Below are 18,278 nucleotides of genomic sequence, written 5' to 3' on the forward strand. Positions count from 1 at the left end.
CGTTGGGAGCGGGGGAGGCATTTCAGGAAGGGTTTGGTCTGGATACGCTTGAGATGGTGTGGGAAATTAATTAAAACATGCCAAAAAGCCCTGCTCTGAACTCCTCTGAACCTGCTGCAGGCTGGGGCTGGAGAGCCAGGGCTGGCAGGAGCGAAGGACAGGGCTGCGGAGGGGCGATGCTGCCCATGCCCCTCAGTCCCAGGTCACCGTTACAGCCGCTCTGGAGCAGTGGCACCGGGGGAGTGGGCAGAGCCGATGCTGGAGACCGTGGGAACGCAGTATCTCTGCCGGCTGCCGGGCTCGGACGAGTCCCTGCACGCCTGCTGTGACTGCGCGGTTTGGGAACACCTCCGGCGGGCTTGCCGGGACGCGGCTGAGCTGGGCGAGGGGCGAGGGCTGAGCGCTTGCCGCTCCTCCGCCCGTGCCGTTCCCCTGTCGGTGGGGAACCGTCGGAGATGCCGGGGTCTCGGGGAGCTGGAGTGGGAACAGCGCCGTGTTCGCCGCCCCACTGCCCTCTCCAGACCCTGCTCGTCCCTCAGAGAGGAGGAATGGGCAAGAGGAGCCCACGTGCCCGGTCTGCTGCCCGCCCTGCCCTCTGTTTCGGGTTCACTCTGTTGATTTTTGTGACCTCCTCTCCTGCTGTCCCTGCAGCTCTCTCCCCTCTGCTCCCTCGCTGTGGTGGCTGGGCTGTTTCTCCCATGGCTCTCTGCGTCTAGACCGGGCTGTCCTGTGCCTTTGCCAATCACACCCGACCTTCCTCCTCTGACAGGTCTGTATGGAAGAATTTTGCCTTTCTCTGTCAAAATTGTTGATTGTGGTCTGCTCGATCGCTGTTCTCCTTCGGGAGGGGATGTTGGGGGCGTCCAAGCCAAAGCCCATCCTTAGATCTGTGGGCTGAGGACCTCCTGGGGGGTCTGCAGCTGTGAGAACCCTGGTGAGAACCTGGAGGGTGGTGAGTTTTGGCAGCAGAGAGGCTCATGGGGTCCCCCTCGGGGGGTTCCCGTCCCACCTTGTCCCCGTTCCTGGGTGGGAAGGAGCTGTGGTGCTGGGGCTGTCCCCCACCTCTTGCCACGCTGGGCAGGAGAGAGCAGATAAGTGACACAGCCCCCTCCCTCAGCCCTTCCCTGAAGGAAATAACGGGATGTGGGTCACTCATTCTGCGGGAGAACATCCCCTGTTCTGCCCCGGGAACATGCCCTCCCCTCCTGCCACTGACCGCAGGCAATTTTCCTTGTAGGGGAAGTTTTTCTACAGCCCCAGGAGGGCTCTCGTGGGAAGAGGGAACCTCCCTAGCATGCAGCAGCTCTTCTGAACCTCACCCCAGCTGCGTGGTGCAATGGGGAGGACCTTCAGCCCCCAAAGTGCCGCTTCCCCACGCTTAAATGCTGGGGTGCGGGGTGTCCGAGTCGCACCTGGGGCTGTGCTGCTCCGAGGCTGTGGCCTCTTGCCAGCTCTCTGGTGATGGGTGGGAGTGGGTGTTGATGACATCAGATAATTATTTTTTTCTTGTTCTGCAAATCTGTCTTAATGAAATCAGTCTCTTCTGACCACCTTTCTCTCCTCCTTTCCTCCTCCAAATCACGTGCAGTGAAGAGGGGCTCCTGCCCTTCTGGGTCGCTTTTCTTCCCCTCACCTTGACACCAAGTCGCCTCTGCTTGTGCCTTCCCGTGCCCCCGCCCTGCCTGTCCTGGGCACCCATCACCCATGGACGACTCGGAAGTGGAGTCGACCGCCAGCATCCTTGCCTCCGTCAAGGAGCAGGAGGCGCAGTTCGAGAAGCTGACCCGGGCGCTGGAGGAGGAACGGCGCCATGTCTCAGCCCAGCTGGAACGAGTCCGGGTCTCCCCGCAGGACGCCGGCCCGGGCTTGGCCAACGGCACACTCACCCGGCGGCACCAGGTAAAAAGCCCCCTTGGCAGAGGTGGGCGCGGAGGCTCCTGGAGCCCCCGTCCGTGTCAGTCCAGCCTTGGCGAGGTCGGCCCCAGCTCCCTTCCCGTGGCCCTCTGGGGTACGCGAGGTGGAGGGCTGGTCGTGTAACGCTGGCGGTGCCGTGCGTGCGCTGGGGCTGGCGGTGGTCTGGGGTGTGCAAACCTGCCTCAGCAGCCAGAGTTCCTGGGAGAAGGGGCTGGCCTGGAGGGTCTCGCTGCCAGGTCAGCTCCGTTTGGTTTTGTGAAGGTCGGAGGCTGTTTGTGTTCGGTCCTGGGCGTCTGTGCTTCCCATCCCGCTCAGCTTCTTGGAAGGTGGCCGGAACGCAGGAATTTGGGATGTAGCTGTGGGGGAGCATGCGTGTCTCGCTCTCGTGTGATGGTGGGCAGGTCCCTGGCATCTCGCTCTGTCCCCCCAGACAGCCAAAGGAGGGCTGGGATTGATCCCTCTTTCTCTGCCGGGCTGGAAGGGTGGATCCGTCTGCTGTGGCCGGAGGTCTCTCCTGCTCTCCCCTTCCTGGGCTGTTTTGGGGAGGGTGGCTCGGAGGGCTGGTGCCTGGTGTCATGCCTCTCCAGCAGGTGGAGAGGAGGTGCCTTTCCCACTGCGGAGGGTGTTGGTGCCAGGGGAGCCCTGTGGGTCAGGGCGAAGGAGGAGGGGTGGGCAGAGCAGCAGTGTGGGAGAGTCGGACAGTGGTACTCTGCGTCAGCCGCCGAGCGCCCACGCTGCTCCCTTGCAGCCGGGGGGCCGCTGCGACGTCGCTCACGGCTCCTGTCTCAGACGATGTGGAAGGTCTCCAGGGCTGTGCTGGGGAGCAGGGAAAGGTCTTGGCCATTCCATCAGGAGCATGTGGATGCCATGGGAGAGCTGGGATGTCTGGAGGGGAGCTGAATGGCGTGTCCTCCAGCTTTTCCCAGGCAGGAATGGGGAACGGTTCGCTGCATGTCACACAGACCCCCGAGGAGCGCACTGCTCTCCGGGGGGTGACACATGGGGTGTGCCATGGGTGTGTGTCTGATGGAGACGGCCTGGCAGGAAGGGGGACGGATAGACGGGGTCCTGTCAGCGGGGGATCAGCCTAGTGACACAGACCTGCCGTGGTGCTCTGTTTCAGAACGGCCGTTTCTTGGGTGATGCTGACCTGGAAAGGCAGAAGTATCCGGATCTGAAGCTCAACGGGCCGCAGGTAAGAGGGGCAGAGCCCTGTGGCGGTGGGCGGCCCACTTGCCGAGGAGGGGTGCAGGGGCAGGCCGGCAGTGTCCCTGCCCTAGCCAGGAGAGGGGGGCTCGTGTTTCTAGTGCGACTGCCCTGGCTCGAAGGGGCTTTGGGTGTGGGGTTGTCGGTACTCCCTCCCTTGCAAGAGGATATTGGGGCTCCCTGGGAGGTGAGATCTCTTGGCCAGCTGACTCGAGGGAGGCACATGCTGGCAGAGGGATCTGACCGCCTGTCCCGTGCTCCCCGCAGGACCACAGCCACCTCTTGTATAGCACGATCCCCAGGATGCAGGACCCGGGGCAGATTGTGGAGGAGACGTACACCATGGAGGAGGACCCAGAAGGGGCCATGTCGGTTGTGTCTGTGGAGACATCAGATGATGGGACGACCCGACGTACAGAGACTACGGTACAGGCCTGGGGAGGGTGTGGAGGGAAGGATTCTGGCCAGGGACCCTGATGGCTGGGGTGCTACAGCCGCGATGTCTGCCAGCTCGCCATGCTGTGAGCTGAAACGGGTTGCGAAATCTGCCTGGAACAAGGTGCTGGGCTGGAAGGGGAATCTGAGGGCACGGGGATGTGGTGGATTTCCTGATGGGAGTGTGTCCTGCATCCGTCCCTCAGGTGAAGAAAGTGGTGAAGACTGTGACCACCCGGACAGTGCAGCAGGTGCCGGTGGGGCCTGACGGGTTACCTTTGGAAACCTCCCCTGTCACCAGCAACTACGTGCAGACCATGGACAGGAATTTCCGCAAGAACGGCAACGGTGGCCCTGGCGGCTACCTGAGCCAGCCGGGCACAGCCACCCTCCCTCGTAACTACCACTACCCCGACGGCTATGGCCGCCCCTATGAGGACGGCTACCCGGGCAGCGACCACAGCTACGGCAGCCTGTCCCGTGTCACCCGCATTGACGAGCGCTACCGCCCTTCCATGGACACCTACCGGGCCCCCAGCCGCCAGGACATCTACGGCCCCCAGCCTCAGGTGCGCGTCGGGGGCAGCAACATGGACCTCAACCACTTCCACCCTGAGCCGTACGGGCTGGAGGATGACCAGCGCAGCGTCGGCTTTGAAGATGTGGACTACGGGCTTATGTCCGACTACGGCACGGCCAGGCGGGCGGGGACCCCCTCCGATGCTCGGCGGCGGCTCAGGTACGTGGCAGGAGGCACTGGGGTGGGGGATGCTGTGGGGTCCCTTTTACTTCACCCTCTTTGGAGGAAGGAGGATCGCAGGGAGATAATGCCACGAGCTGAGTCACACGTGGCTCACACAGGAGAAAACTTGTATCCGCTTCTAATTGTCTGCTTAATTAGTGGTTAAAACTCGGTGCTAATTGAGCCGACAGTCCTGCAGCAAGGAGTTCCACTGGGCAGCTGGATGTAGCTCCGGGCCCTTCCCTCTCTGTGCTGCCTGTTCTGCCTGCGGGATGGCAGACTCGTCCGTGCCCCAGCCTGGCCTGCCCCGCTGGGAACCGTGCCCGCTGCGGGACAGCCCTGCCTCAGAGGTGGCGGCAGCCTCGTGATCGTGCTCCTCTGGAGCCGAGAGCTGCCCCGGGAAGCGGCGCGGAGCCCAGGGCTGGGGTGAGCGCGGCTCGGCCCCGCGGTGCCCCGGGGAGCGTTCCTGCAGCGCGGCCCTGGCGCGGGGCAGGGCGCGAGAAGCTGCTCGACCTGTTTGGCAGCAGCAGCTTCTCCCCCTCGTTTGCCTGCGGCTGGTCAGCGGCTCCTCCAGCCCGACGGCTCAGCAGCCGCCGCGCCGGGCTGTGGCTGCCCTTGGGCAGCGGAGCAGGGTCTTGGTGATCCTGTAACTGCCCCGCCGGGCGTGCGGCTGGGCTGGGCGTCCTGGGATGCTGCACGCCTGAGGCCACGACTCCTATAGACCAGCGTCTTGTGCCCGCCGTGTCTCTTGCACGAGCGCTGCCGCTGCCTGCTGAAGCCTCTCCAGCCCGCTCTGTGTCCTGCCCAGGCTCTCAAGCGGGGTTTGGGGGGGTGCCAGAGGAAGGCTTGGAGGGTGTGAGGTAGGAATGGAGCAAGGGGCTGAGCCAGGGTCCTGGAGATGGAGAGGGGGCTGTGTCAGCAGGCTAGGATGAACGTACAGCTCCTGAGTGCCCCGAGGCAGAGGGGGCCAGCTAAGATGGAGCACAGGCTGCTTAAGCTCCTAGGGCGTGAAACACAGGCAGGAGGGAAAGGGGGCTCTTGCCAGCCCTGCCGGAGACCCGCCTGTCTCGAGGCTCGTAATGTAAATCCGCAGTAGCTCCTGGCTGCTGAAGGAGGAGCTCTGTCCTTCCGGCTGGTGCCAGCACCAGTGTTTCCGTTGCTGTGCCGAACCAGTCGGGGCGGTTGTTCACCTGGATTGATTTCCGTGGCCCGCCTCGCCTTGCGACGCTCACGGCGGCTGGAGGAGGGCAGGCACAGCTCCTGCCCTCGCTGCCCGCACCGGCTCGGGCACCCTGCAAGGAGCCAGCGTGAGCGGTTCTGAGCACATGGCCATCACAGCTAGCCCCTTGGCGAGCAGCCTGGGCGAAGGCGTTGAGCAGGCATGTCCGACCCCTGGCTGCGTCCCTCCAGCCTGGGGCAGCAGAGGGAGCGGGTGCCAGCCGAGCCAGAAGGCTCTGGCTTGCAAACCTTCCTGGGGTTTGTGTCCTGCCCAGCACGTGGAGGGCAAGAGCCCTCCCTGGATGACCCAGTCTGAACCACTCGGCCTTTAGGATCATGAGTCTTCTCTGCTGGGCCAGGTGGTGTCTGTGCACCTTCTGCCCCTCTGGATCCTGGAGGACAGGAGTTGCAGGAGCTAGGTGTGGAGCCAGGTGCAGGAGCTGCGCCAGATGGGAGACTAGGGGACTTGGGTCATGACAGAGGGAGAAGGTCCTGCTTCCAAGCATGGCCAAGGAGCAGCCCTGGTGGAGATGTCACCTTGTCCTGCAGGGATGGTGCAGGGTGTGGAAGATGGGTTGGTGCAGCCCACGAGCAGGCTCTCCCTCCCCAGGGAGACCGATAAAGATCGCAGCAATCTGTGGAATCCAGGCGCTGTTGAGCTTGGCTTGGCCCCTGCCTTCTCAGTTACCATCCACGCTCAGCCGCCTGGCTTGCAGGAACGGGAACAGGCAGATCAGCATCCCCCCTGCCCCAGAGATGTTTGTCTTGAGCAGGGGCCTGGCTGTTAATGACTTCCTTCAGGGAGGCAGCTTGCCAGGCACGCGGGAGGCGGAGGAGCACGTTGAGCCGCGAGACACAGCGTGTGCTGGCTGCCGCTGGCCCCAAAGTGCGTGGGTCCCCTCTCCTGCCACTCTTCTCGGAGCTCCCTCTCTGCAGGGGAAGAGGGGAGAGGGGGTTCAGTGGCACTGCAGGGTGTGCTCCCCCCTCTCTGCCAGCCTCATCTCGTCTGGAGGGGCAGGGAGGGATCCAGCACGGAATGGCCCTCGCAGCTGGGCAGGAGCGCCCTTTCAGGGCGTGAGTCTTGGCATGGCAGCGAGGGCAGCTGCTGGCCGCGTTGACAAGCATTGGGTGGCTTGTTGGCAGCGCTGGTGCTCAGCTGCGTCTTGCTCCTGCCTTGTCCTGCTGCAGGGACGGTGTTGGTGGTTGGTGTGGCGCGCCGCAGCAGCGGGGAGCAACTCCCTGGAGCGGCTGGGCTCCTCAGCGTCTCTTGGTAGCCAGGCCACGCGGCAAGCGGTGCGTTTCCTCGTTGGGACATGCCGAAAGCCAACCCGTTCGTGGTGGTGCCGTGCAGCAGCCGCACGGAGGGGGACATGGCTGTGAAAGCGGCTGCTGCCTGGAGCGGGTGGCTTTGGTGAGTCCCACACCGGAGGCTGGAGGTGAAGCAGCAGCGTGAGGAGCAGAACCTGCTGCCGTCCTGCGCTGCGGCATCCCCTGCGTGCTGAGGGTCAGGGGGCTGCCCGCACCCGAGTTGGCACCTCGGAACGTGGCTGCGCAGTGCCCAGGGCAGATGTGAGCCGGAGGATGCAACCTCCTCTTGGACCCTGGCTGTGTGTCCTTGGTGCCCCGGCACAGCAGGGGTGACCGCAGCGGTCGGGCCCCTCCATTTAAGTGCCAAGTTCCCCTTCCGTCCCCGTCTGTTGGGAATTGCTGGATTCCTCTCCCCAGATGGGGGGAAGGATCATACTGCCAGTGACTACAGAAGCGCGGTGAGAATCGGGGATTTTGTGTGGTGTGTGTTCTGGGGGTGTTCAACGTCACCGTGGCACACGGGGGACTGGCTGTGCCTTCTGGCAGCCTCCATGTGCTTATCGGGGCTCGCTCCCAGTGCCACTGGTCTGAGTGCAACCCACTCCTCGCTGGGGCAGGGGGTGTGGGACCACGGCTCTTCCTCGTGCCCGAGCCGGGAGCGGCGCGGTTGATCCCTGCAGCCCGGGTGCCTCTCGGTGCCCGACTGAGCCCGTCCCTTGGGCACAGTGGGACTCGTGTATATCGCTGAGCACCTGCGGGCAGAAGAGTTGGAGCCCAGCCCGGGTGAGAATCTGCCGTAGCCGCGGTGCTCTGGCACGGCGGCCGCGGCTCCGTCCGGCGGCCGCTTGCGCGTCCCGGGCTGCTGCGGGGTGGCCGGGGCGGCGGGGCCGGTGTCGGTGTCGCGGGCCCGGGCACCCCCGGGCACCCGCTGCCCGGCGGTCTGCGGCGGTCCGGACTTGCCCTCTAGTGGCCGCTGCCCAAATGGCTTCGGTGCCTCCGGGGCGGGCTCCCGCCTCCGCGGGGGCTGCGCAGAGACCGGGATCCGGCCCGGAGCTGAAGCTGGTGGGTGGGAAGGGACTGGGACCGCTGCTGGGGCCGCCTGTTCCCGGGAACAACCGCTGCTTCCCGAGCAGCCCGGGGATGTGCGGGCTCCGGCCAGGCCCCACGTGGGGAGCGGGAAGGTGCCCCGACGCTGCTCTGCTCCCAGCCGAGGCAGGAGCTGCCCGGGTCGCTCCAGCGGTCGTGGTGGCCACACGCTGTGTGTGCTTCAGCCCATCTTCTGATGGGGTGGAGGGGGCACGGTGTCCCCGCAGGGTCTGGGGCTTGTGCCAACACCTGCTGTCGTCTCTCCTAGGAGTTACGAAGACATGCTGGTGGATGAAGTGGCCCCTGACCGGTACTACTGGGCCCCCCTGGCTCAGCACGAGCGGGGCAGCTTGGCCAGTCTGGACAGCCTGCGGAAGGGAGGCCCGGCCCCGGGCAACTGGCGCCAGCCGGAGCTGCCAGAGGTGATAGCCATGCTGAGCTTCCGTCTGGACGCCGTCAAGTCCAACGCGGCCGCCTACCTGCAGCACCTCTGCTACCGTAACGACAAGGTGAAGACGGAGGTGCGCAAGCTGAAGGGCATTCCCGTGCTGGTGGGACTGCTGGACCACCCCAAGAAAGAGGTGCACTATGGTGCCTGTGGAGCCCTCAAGAACATCTCCTTTGGGAAGGACCAAGACAATAAGATTGCCATCAAGAACTGCGATGGCGTACCTGCTCTGGTGCGTCTGTTGCGGAAGGCCCATGACATGGACCTCACGGAGGTCATCACAGGTAGTGGCTCCAGGGAGGAGAGGAGGGGCTGAGCCGTTGGGTGAGGGATGCTCAGTGCAGGTTTTTTAGCCCACACAGCCTGATTAATCACCTTCTGCTTGTGGCACTGCAGGAACGCTGTGGAACCTGTCCTCGCACGACTCCATCAAGATGGCCATTGTGGATCATGCGCTACATGCCCTGACTGATGAGGTGGTCATTCCCCGCTCAGGCTGGGAGCGGGAACCCAATGAGGACTCAAAACCCCGCCACATCGAGTGGGAATCGGTGCTCACCAACACCGCTGGTTGCCTTAGGTATGAGGGGGGGGAGCTACCAACTCAGGGAGGTTGGCAGGGTGTTGGCATGGGTTTGGGCTACTGTAATACTTCTTCCTGGCTGCTCCTGCCAGCTTCCCAGGACTGCAAAAGCAGGTCTGCAGAAGAGCTGCTCCCCTAGGACAGCTGCTCGTGATGCAGTCCTTGATTTTTGGACGTGCTTCTCAGTGGAGGGGAGCTACTGGAGTCTTTCTCTGGTTTGAGCTCTGCTGGGTGTGGGATGTTCCTCACCTGCCCTTAGCTGTCTCTCCCATGACGTTTCTCTCCTGCCTGCCAGGAACGTGAGCTCAGAGCGGAGCGAGGCCCGTCGGAAGCTGCGGGAGTGTGACGGGCTGGTGGATGCCCTGATCTACATTGTCCAGTCTGAGATCGGCCAGAAGGACTCGGACAGCAAGGTACTGCAGCGGAGGTGTTGTCAGGGCACACGTAGAGCTCTGCCCTTGTCAGCCAGCTCTAGCAGGGCTCTGCTGTTCGTGGTGGCTGATGCTGGGTTCATCCCAACACAGATGAAGAATGGACAGGGAATCTTCACTGGGAAGGGGTTTGGTCTGACAGGACTAGCTTGGGAAAACCATGGTCCAGGCTCACGCCTTTCCACAGTCTCCCCTTGGGAAGAGAGAGCCTGCGTGGGGTGTGACTGGGTACTGTTGGACTGGGAGGTGTCCAGCGTTCAGCCTGCAGTTTGCAGCAGGAACGTTGGCCCTGCAAGAGGGGTCGAGTGGTGTCACTCATCTCCACACTGGGATCCCCGGGCTCAGGGCTCCCTGATCTGCCTAGACCAGGCATTGTCTTGAGTCTTCCTTGAGGCTTTCCTCGGACCTTTCATGCTTATGGCAGAGAGATTTTTGGCCCAGCAGTGTATGAACTCACTCCAGCAGAGCTGGCCATGCCTGCTTTGGGATGGGAATATGCTCCAGCTCCGTCTGAGATGGAGCTGCGTATGCCTCTGCTCCTAGCTCAGCTCTCCGTGGCCTGTGTCTGGGTTGCAAACTGGGATGGGGCCCTCCCTCAGACACGTGGGATGGGCACGTGGGACTCGAAGTCAAACCGTCTGACTTTCTCCCTAGCTGGTGGAGAACTGTGTGTGCCTGCTGAGAAACTTGTCCTACCAAGTCCACCGTGAGATCCCCCATGCCGAGCGCTACCAGGAAACACCTCTGGCCCCTGCCAACACCGCCGGGCCCCAGGCTGCGAGCTGCTTTGGTGCCAAGAAGGGCAAAGGTTCGTTGGGTGGCAGCAGCGTGGAAGGGAGGTGGGATAAAGACAGATCTAAAACAGTGGAGCTCGAGGGTGGTCTGGGGATCTCTGTGCTCCTGCTTTGGTGTCTCTTGTGTGAAGGCTAAACTGCAGCTTTCTTTGGAGACGCAGTGGTCTGTGCCTCCCCTGGCTTTGGGAGCTACTGCTTGGCTTACCCAAAGCGTTTGACACAAGCTAATGGTGGGTTTCTGTGGTGGTGGGATGGTGATGGATAGATGTCTACTAACTCCACACCTTCCCTTTTCTCCTGTGTTGCCCCTTCCCCTTGCTTTCTTGCCAAATGATCTGCCTCATGATGCTGTTGGCACTTCTCTCCTCCTGCCTCCCCTCTCTCCTGTCCTTCTCTCCGCTTCGCCAATAGACGAGTGGTTCTCCAGAGGTGAGTGCGCTCTTGGTTTTAATTTTTCCGTGGTTTATTGGGTGCTTTCTCTAGCTCTCTTTGTTCCCCCCGAGCTGGGCACGTACGACCTGCAGTGTGCCTAATGCCCTGGATGTCCCCTCTGGGGACATGCTGGTAGCTTAGCTTCGGCTCGCCTCTGGGCTTGTTCTTGTAGCAAGTGGCGAAGAGCTGTTGGGCTGAGGTGGGTGGGGAGAGGAGGTGTCTTACGCCTCTCTGCTTGCCCTTTGAAGGTAAAAAGCTCCCGGAAGACCCTGGTGCCGATACAGTGGATTTTCCCAAAAGGACGACTCCAGCCAAAGGTATGTTCTTTGGCATGTCTTCGCAGGGCTTGGGGGTGTGCAGGACTGCTCCACAGGCAGCCCAGGAGAGGAGAGTTGATTTCCTCTCAAATGGGCAGAGGTTTGGTTTGGAGGAGGACTGCTTCTGGTTGCCCAAGGAGCAGTTAAAACACTAGCTCTGCCTCGGACAGTTGTGAGGATGCTCACTGTGCTGGGAGGAGGTCGATGCTGCCTTAGGACAGGCTTCTTGGGGCTGCAGAGGGAACTGTTGTCCTGGGAACCAGGGCACCTAGCCTTCTGTGTTGGTCTCAGACTTCCTAGCACGATTGCCATCTTGCCTGCTCTTCTCTCCTGGGCATGAAGAACAGGCAGGATTTAAACCCAAAAAACCTCTGCCTTAAAGTGTTCTTGAGCGTGAGGAAGGGTCATTCCAAGAAGCCTCTGGGGACAAGCGTCGCCACCTGGAGGGGTGTGAATCGCAGCCCCTCTCTGGCTGCCCAAGCAGTGGGCATTAGCCCGGGGCTTGAGTTCAGCTCCTTCTGCCCCAAAACACCTTCTGGTTCCTGGGTGGACCTTGCTGCTCCCAGGGGTACTAAGAGTCAAGCTAGAAGCAGCACAAGGAAACTCAGGACGGAGACCTGACCTTGTGAACCGGTCAGACGTGCAGTGGTGGCTCCTCAGGCTGACCTGCGCTGTGGGAAGAGTCAGCACCCATCTCTGGTGGAAGCTGAGAAAGCCACCTGCTCTGTCTTTGGGGGCTGGGGCCATCCCTCGCCACAGCTGGGAACAAAGAGCGAGATGGAGAACCTGTCCTCGCAGCTGCAAACTGCAATCTCACCGCTGCTCTGGAAGTCCCTCTGGGCGTACAGTTCCATGGAAAAGAGCTCATACTTGAAGGCCTGATCCCTGCCTGCATGCTGTGCTAGTGGGGAGCTGGAGACCTGGTGCCTTCAGTCTCTGAGGATGAGCTGAGCCCAGACGTCAGTGTGGTGTTGGTGGCCACTTGCTCGGGGCGTTTCCTTTTCCTCCTGCTGCGAGCGCGGGCTGAGCCTTTTGCTCCCGCAGCACCTGGCTGCCAAGTTTGCGACCTCACCACGTGCCCGTGCCTGGGTTGGCGACGTCTCAGCCAGGCGTCGTACTGGAATTGAGGCCTCCGTGCTGACGGCAGCAGTGCCGCGGCTCAGCCCACACCTCTCCAGAGCTGCAGCGGTGCTCTGGGGACTGTGGGCAGCAGCTGTGGCATCCTCAGGGCTGGTGCTGGGGGCTGGAGCTCCTGGTGCTGCGGGGCAGCCTGGCCCCCTCTGTGCCAAGGATCCAGGCTCCAGGGAGCAGTGAGCCTAGGGAAAAGCTTCCAGCCTCCTCTGCCCAGCAGTGCTCCTTTGAATGAGTCAGATGCTAGCAAAGCCCTGGAGTAAGTCCTTCCTACTCGTGTTCTTCTGGCAGGCTACGAGCTCCTCTTCCAGCCAGAAGTGGTCCGGATTTACATCTCCCTTCTAAAGGAAAGCAAGACTCCGGCCATCCTGGAGGCTTCGGCAGGAGCCGTGCAGAACCTGTGCGCTGGCAGCTGGACAGTGAGTGCCCTGTGGAGCTGACTGTGCCCGCGTTCATCTGCGGTGCAGGGAAGGGGGTGCTGGGGAGCCAAGAGCATGCCCGCGCGGTGCCAGCAGGGCAGCGGGTGGCCAAGGCTCTGCCGTTTCAGGCCGTTCCCTTCATGCGTCGCTCGCTGCCTGAGCAGATGCCGTTTGGCAGCACGGTTCAGGTGTTGGCCAGGTCTCTCCTGAGCTGTGAAGGGCTCCGTGCTCCCTGCCAGCTGTGCCCTCCCAAGGGCTGCCTGTCTGTGTCCCTGCCTGCAGCCGGCACCCAGCTGTTCCTTCCCTGCTGCAGGTGGGGGACAGGGGGTGGAGGTTTGGGGCTGCTCCACAGCCCCTTGACTGCGTTCTCTTGTATGGCAAGACCATGTGGGGAGTCTGGCCTGGCCTGTGGGGGGGCCTCGGGGCAGGAGTGGGACCTTCACAGTCTGTCTGACTGCGGGCGAAGCCAGGACCCCCAGTTCCCAAGCGGAGGGTGGGTGGCAAGGCTCCCAGTGGTTTCCCCAGCCCCAGGAGCAGGGAGAGACTGCGCTTGCCTGGGTCACATTGGTGCTCTGCTCTCCCGTGCAGTATGGCCGGTACATCCGCTCGGCGCTGCGCCAGGAGAAGGGACTCTCTGCCATTGCCGACCTCCTGACCCACGACAGCGAGCGAGTGGTGAAAGCCGCGTCCGGAGCCCTGCGCAACCTGGCCGTCGACTTGCGTAACAAAGAGCTGATAGGTGAGGGCTGCCAGGGAGAGGACATCGTGGTCTCCGTACCCGTCTGGGTTAGGCAGGAGCTTTCTCCTGACCTTGGCCGCTGAGGAAGCACATGGGCATGGCATCGGCCCAGGGTCTGCGTACTGCTGCTCTCCCGGAGCAGCGTGTGCTGAGCGCCACCAAGGTGGACATCAGAATTGGTCACCTGTCTCTGATCCTTCTGCAGTGATTTCTCTTTCCCCCCACCCCCTTTGCAGTCCTCATCCTCCCTTGCTCACACCCAGCTCTTTCCCCTTTCCAGGTAAACATGCCATCCCCAACCTAGTGAAGAACCTGCCTGGAGGCCAGCAGACCCCAGCCAAAAACCTCTCTGAGGACACAGTGGTGTCTATCCTCAACACCATCAACGAAGTAATTGTAGACAACCTTGAGGCTGCCAAGAAGCTGCGGGAAACGCAAGGGATTGAGAAGTTGGTGCTGATCAACAAAGCTGGGTAGGCTCTGCTCGAAGGATGACGCAAGGGGCAGAGAAAGGCTTCTCCAGGTGCTTCCTCGAGGCCGTGGGTATTTCCAAACATCTCTTCCTTCACCTCTTTCCAGGAACCGCTCAGAAAGAGAAGTCCGAGCAGCCGCCCTTGTCTTGCAGACAGTCTGGGCATATAAAGAGCTGCGGAAGCCCCTGGAGAAGGAAGGCTGGAAGAAGTCAGATTTCCAGGTATGGAGATGGGGGAGTGGCAAGCGCCCTGTCGTGGCTGGGGCAGTAGGTCAGGTCCTGCGGCAGGGACAAGGGTGTTCCTGGAGCTCAGCGGTGCTGGGTTTCGGCTCTTACCTTGCTGGTGGGGTCGGAGGCCCTTGAGGGTCTCCCCTCTGCCATTTCTTAGCAGATGGCCGGCAGGAAGCCTCTGCTAGGGAAGCAACGGGCTGTGAAGCGTGAAGCCCAGTGTCCCACACACAGGTGTGCAGCTCTGCAGGCAGGAAGGTTTGCGGCACTAGAAGCTGCTGTGGCAGTGCTGAAGAACGGGGTTCTCCAGGGCTCAGTTTCTTTCCCAAAAGCTGGGACTGTCCTTGCAGCTTAATGGCTGGGGGCTACTCCGACCCGGTCCGGGCAGGCTGCCCCCACTCTGTCCTGTGGGTGCAACCGTGGGCTCCGGAGCACCCTCTGGCTGTGTCACGGCCCTCGCCTGGGGGCTGCGGGTGGGTCCGCCCTGGTGTTGGGGGCTGCAGGGGTGGGATGTGCTGATGGGGAAGGAGCGTCTGGGCCGCGGTGTGAGTGGTCACTGTCTGATGCTGCAGGTGAACCTGAGCAACGCCTCTCGGAGCCAGGGAGGCAACTCGTTTGATGACAGCACCTTGCCTCTCATCGACAGGAACCAAAAAACAGGTCTGTGCCTTCCCTCCAGCACCTGCCCCCACTGTCGTCCTCCCATCTTGTGGGTGCCCAGAACGGCCACCCTGTGTCCCCTCCCCACCCTTCGGGACTGGCTTTCCTGGCAGCCATAGCTGCTCGTGCAGGGCCATCAGTTCTGGCTCTAGATGGCTTCTCAGGCCAAGAAGTGACGTGTGGGGCTGATGTAGGTCCTGTGGCATCCTCGGGTCAGTGGTGCTGCGGCTGCAGCCAGGGCTGGGCTCCTGTAGCTGGGGTGGGCAGTGGTTCCTCTGCTGCTCGTGGCTCTGATCTGCTGCTCTCCTGTGCTTGTAGACAAGAAATCCTCCCGGGAGGAGATCCAGATGAGCAACATGGGACCAGGTAGGAGAGGGACTGGAGGGAAGCCATCTCACCAGCTTGGGGTGCTGGGAGGGAGCAGAGCCTACATCTCCTGTGGGGATGATGCTCCTTCCCGGGGGGTGACGTGACTGACTGTCCCCTCTCCTGCCCCAGACAACTATTCCACACTCAATGAGAGGGACCACAGCAGGACACTGGACCGATCTGGTGACCTCGGAGACATGGAGCCAGTGAAGGCAGCGCCGCTGATGGTGAGCAGCTCTTCCTAACGAGGGAAGAGCGAGCGGGGCTGGGGTGCAGGAGAGGACACATCGCTCTCCCGGCTGGCAGGAGGAGGGCAGAACCGGGTTCCCACAACTAACACCCCCGCCCTGCCCACTCCGTCACCCCTACTAACCCCCATGTGTCTGCAGCAGGAGGAGGAGGGGCAGGAATCGCAGCCTGAGGTAGAGGAGGCAGAGGAGGATGCTGCTGTGTTTTCCCCCGTGTCGGTATGTCCCATAGCGTCCTGCCCAATCTGAACGGCGCTCACAGATCCTGCGGTGCTCTTAGGGGTGCTTTGGCCAGCCAAATTCTGCTCTGATCGCTGCTGCCTGCCATCCGCTGCCCGATCCGCCGGAGCCGTGGTCTCCGCTGCGCGCTCGTGCTCTGGGCGTGCTAACGTCTCTCCTTCTCTCCCCACAGCAGAAGATCTAGCTGCCGTCCTCGCCTCCACTCGATTTGGGTTGATAATATATTATATATATAAATATATATATATATAACTCTTCATGGTGGAATGGACTGACTTTTACCTTGTCTTATTTTGGGATTTTTTGCTGGACTGTTTGTGCCAACTCGCCAGCCAAGTGACGGCCCGGTGCCCCCTGGGCAGCCTGGGCTACTCTGCCTCCTCCAGACCGCTGCACCTCCCCGTTCCGGGACATCTCGACCGAAAACTCTTCCTCCTTGTCCTCCACCACCTCCTTCCTCCAGAGAGTAAAACCCTCCTGCCTGACTCTGCCGGATCAGCCGGTGTGGATGCTGCAAAAGGACTCCGGATCTCTGCCTTGACCAGGAGCTGCCTTCTCTGCCACGCTGTCCCTCTGCTCGGGGACGTCTGCAGGGACAGACTGGGACCTCACTCGCCACCTTTTTTGTGGGTTTTTTTTTGGCTTTTTTGTTTTGTTTTGTTGCCTATAGGATATATTTTTGTGTGGGATCACTCTTCAACCAGGGCTGTGGGAAAAACGGAAGCATCCCTCCCTGGTGGTGGCGGGACCAGGGTGAGGGAGGCTGGAGTCATGGGGGGGTGAGCGGAAGGAAAACCAGCAATAACTCCTCTTGCTTTGTGCTAGGTGAGGCTTCGGGGGCATGGGAAGGGCAGATCCAGCTCTGGATCCTGCAGAGGAGTCTGGATGGGGCCACTGGCACCCACCTGGGGACTCTGAGGAGGGATCCGTATGTGGGGAAGATGGTCGGTGTGGGGGGTGCGTGGGATGGGCCTCCCTGCGAGGGAGGCGGTGGGTCCCTGCAGAAGGCGGAGATGTGGCAGGGCTGCTGAGGCCGCGCTGTGTGCCAGGCGTGAGGAGCGGGCGCTGGCAGGGCCACCGGCGGGCAGAGCCGGGACCCCCCCACGCCCCCGCTGCCTGTGGCGGCGCCCCTCGGACTTTCTCTTGACACGTGCCTTTCTTTTGCCACTGTGAAATAGCTCTTGGAATAGTACTGTCTGGCTTCTGCGCTGGGAAGGGGTGTTTCCTGGGCTTCCGGCGGGGCGGAGCGCTTCCCTCCCCTGCCGGGAGCCCTACCTGTCTGCAGTGGGGCGGGCAGCCTGTTCAGGGGGGATCCCGGCCCCCCTGCCCTCAGCTGCTGGGTGCAGGGCTCTTGTCTGCGTCCTCTCCTGGGGAGGCCGGGCTGCTGCGGGAGCTGGGATGTACATCCTCCTCCTCCTCCTCCTCTGCTGTGGTGCTGGGGGGCACATCTAAGTGCTGTGATCTTCTGGGGAGCCCTTGGGCTCCCTGTGCAACTGGAAGCCTCTGTCGGAGGCTGGGAATGAGCAGGAGCCCTCCCCAGCCCGGGGCTCCCCCCGAACCGTGGGCTCACGTGGGAGCGGGGAGCTGCGGCGGGCGGAACGGGGCCATGCCCCCCCCCCGCTCCTCTGCCCAAAAGTACCTCCCGGCTCCGGCGGGGCCCTCCCTGGCTCCAGCCCCACCTCAGCTCAGTTCGGTTTTGTTCTGGGGTCTAACTCTTCTCTTTTCCTTTAAATATGTAAAACACTAATTCCTTTTTTAATTTTTAATTCCAAATGAACCAAAAAGAAAAAAGCTTCCCCCTTCTCTCCTCCCATGCCCTGGCTCTCCTGGGCCACCTCTGCCCCTGGAGCGGGGCGAGGGAGGAGGGGAGCGGGGAGCAACAAGCCATTCCTTGTCTCGTTCCTGTGCACACTCTTGTAACGCTTTTAAAACGAAATGATTTTTTTATATAAATAAAGTTTTTAAAGTGTGTCTGTGTGCCTTCCACCCCAGGCTGCCACCTTGGCCTGTTTAGCTTTGCCCGCGCTCCCGGGCGCTGCTCGGCTGCGCGCGGCTCTGGAAGATGCCGCTGTGACAGCCCCTTGCTTGGGCTGGAGTGACGTTCGTCTGGCACAAGTTCCGAGGAAAAATAGAAAGAGCCGAACCTTTGCCGTGTACTGAGCTCCTGGCCCCTCTTTGCAGGGTGCGTGTGGCTGCTCAGGAGCGGGGGAAGAGCCCTCCCTCCTCCCAGAGCATCGGGCCTTCCTCCTGGGGAGCCTTTCCCTGAATTTTGTCCTCTCATGGCTGGTAGACCTTGCAGAGGTGAAGAAACACCTTAATTTCTCTAGTGCCGAGAGTGTCCTCAGAAACCCTGGCTGGGGCAGCGCTGCGGAGCACGGCCAGGCTGCGGAGCTGCTTGTCCCTCCCCTGGGAATACCAGAGCCGGGCTGGAACACCGTGTTAACTCACTCCGCTTTCACCCGTGCGTGTGCGAAAATAAATACAGAAAGAAATGCTCTAAATTTGCGGAAATACCTCTTGGGAAGCAGTTTCCAGCTTTTTACTGGAGCTGTGTTGCTGTTGGAAGGGTTTCGGCAGGGCACGGAGCTGCCAGTTTTGCCCGGCGGTAGCAAGGTGTGGGGCTGTGGTGCCACAGTGGCACGGATCTCCTGCGTGGTGTGGCGCAGCCAGAGCTCGTGTTGCTCCGCATGGAGGCAGCGGCTGCCATGCTTGGGGCTGCTGGGGGGCAGCAGCCGGGGCGGTCACCCCTGGCTTGCAGCACCCTGGGAGACGGGGACCCGCTGCACCCATGGGTGGTGGGAGCACTGATGGGTGCACCTGGCTGTGGGGCCCCAGCCCTCCCACCTTCACCCTTGTCC

At 62.0% G+C, this 18,278-nt stretch overlaps 1 protein-coding gene across 2 annotated transcripts in view; it reads left to right on the plus strand.

The window, feature by feature from the left end:
• The window catches only part of CTNND1 (catenin delta 1), a 28,575-nt gene extending 12,948 nt beyond the window's left edge, over positions 1–15,627 (plus strand). The window contains exons 2-20 of one of the 2 annotated variants that reach the window (XM_086614192.1): positions 652–769; positions 1,589–1,899; positions 3,038–3,109; positions 3,388–3,546; positions 3,762–4,294; positions 8,178–8,641; positions 8,754–8,937; positions 9,236–9,353; positions 10,026–10,179; positions 10,846–10,914; positions 12,337–12,464; positions 13,053–13,203; positions 13,484–13,676; positions 13,783–13,897; positions 14,476–14,563; positions 14,882–14,929; positions 15,062–15,159; positions 15,322–15,399; positions 15,593–15,627. In XM_086614192.1, coding sequence (XP_086470318.1) covers positions 1,705–1,899; positions 3,038–3,109; positions 3,388–3,546; positions 3,762–4,294; positions 8,178–8,641; positions 8,754–8,937; positions 9,236–9,353; positions 10,026–10,179; positions 10,846–10,914; positions 12,337–12,464; positions 13,053–13,203; positions 13,484–13,676; positions 13,783–13,897; positions 14,476–14,563; positions 14,882–14,929; positions 15,062–15,159; positions 15,322–15,399; positions 15,593–15,604 — 2,859 coding nt within the window. In that variant the 5' untranslated portion in view covers positions 652–769; positions 1,589–1,704 and the 3' untranslated portion in view covers positions 15,605–15,627. Of the gene's footprint in view, positions 1–651; positions 770–1,588; positions 1,900–3,037; positions 3,110–3,387; positions 3,547–3,761; positions 4,295–8,177; positions 8,642–8,753; positions 8,938–9,235; positions 9,354–10,025; positions 10,180–10,576; positions 10,595–10,845; positions 10,915–12,336; positions 12,465–13,052; positions 13,204–13,483; positions 13,677–13,782; positions 13,898–14,475; positions 14,564–14,881; positions 14,930–15,061; positions 15,160–15,321; positions 15,430–15,592 lie in introns of those variants that run through there. The other variant, XM_086614193.1, reaches the window with a different exon arrangement.
• Positions 15,628–18,278: the final 2,651 nt, after the last annotated feature.

Source organism: Tauraco erythrolophus, chromosome 6, assembly GCF_009769465.1.
Source record: "Tauraco erythrolophus isolate bTauEry1 chromosome 6, bTauEry1.pri, whole genome shotgun sequence".
In the NCBI taxonomy this organism is placed as follows: Eukaryota; Metazoa; Chordata; class Aves; order Musophagiformes; family Musophagidae; genus Tauraco; species Tauraco erythrolophus.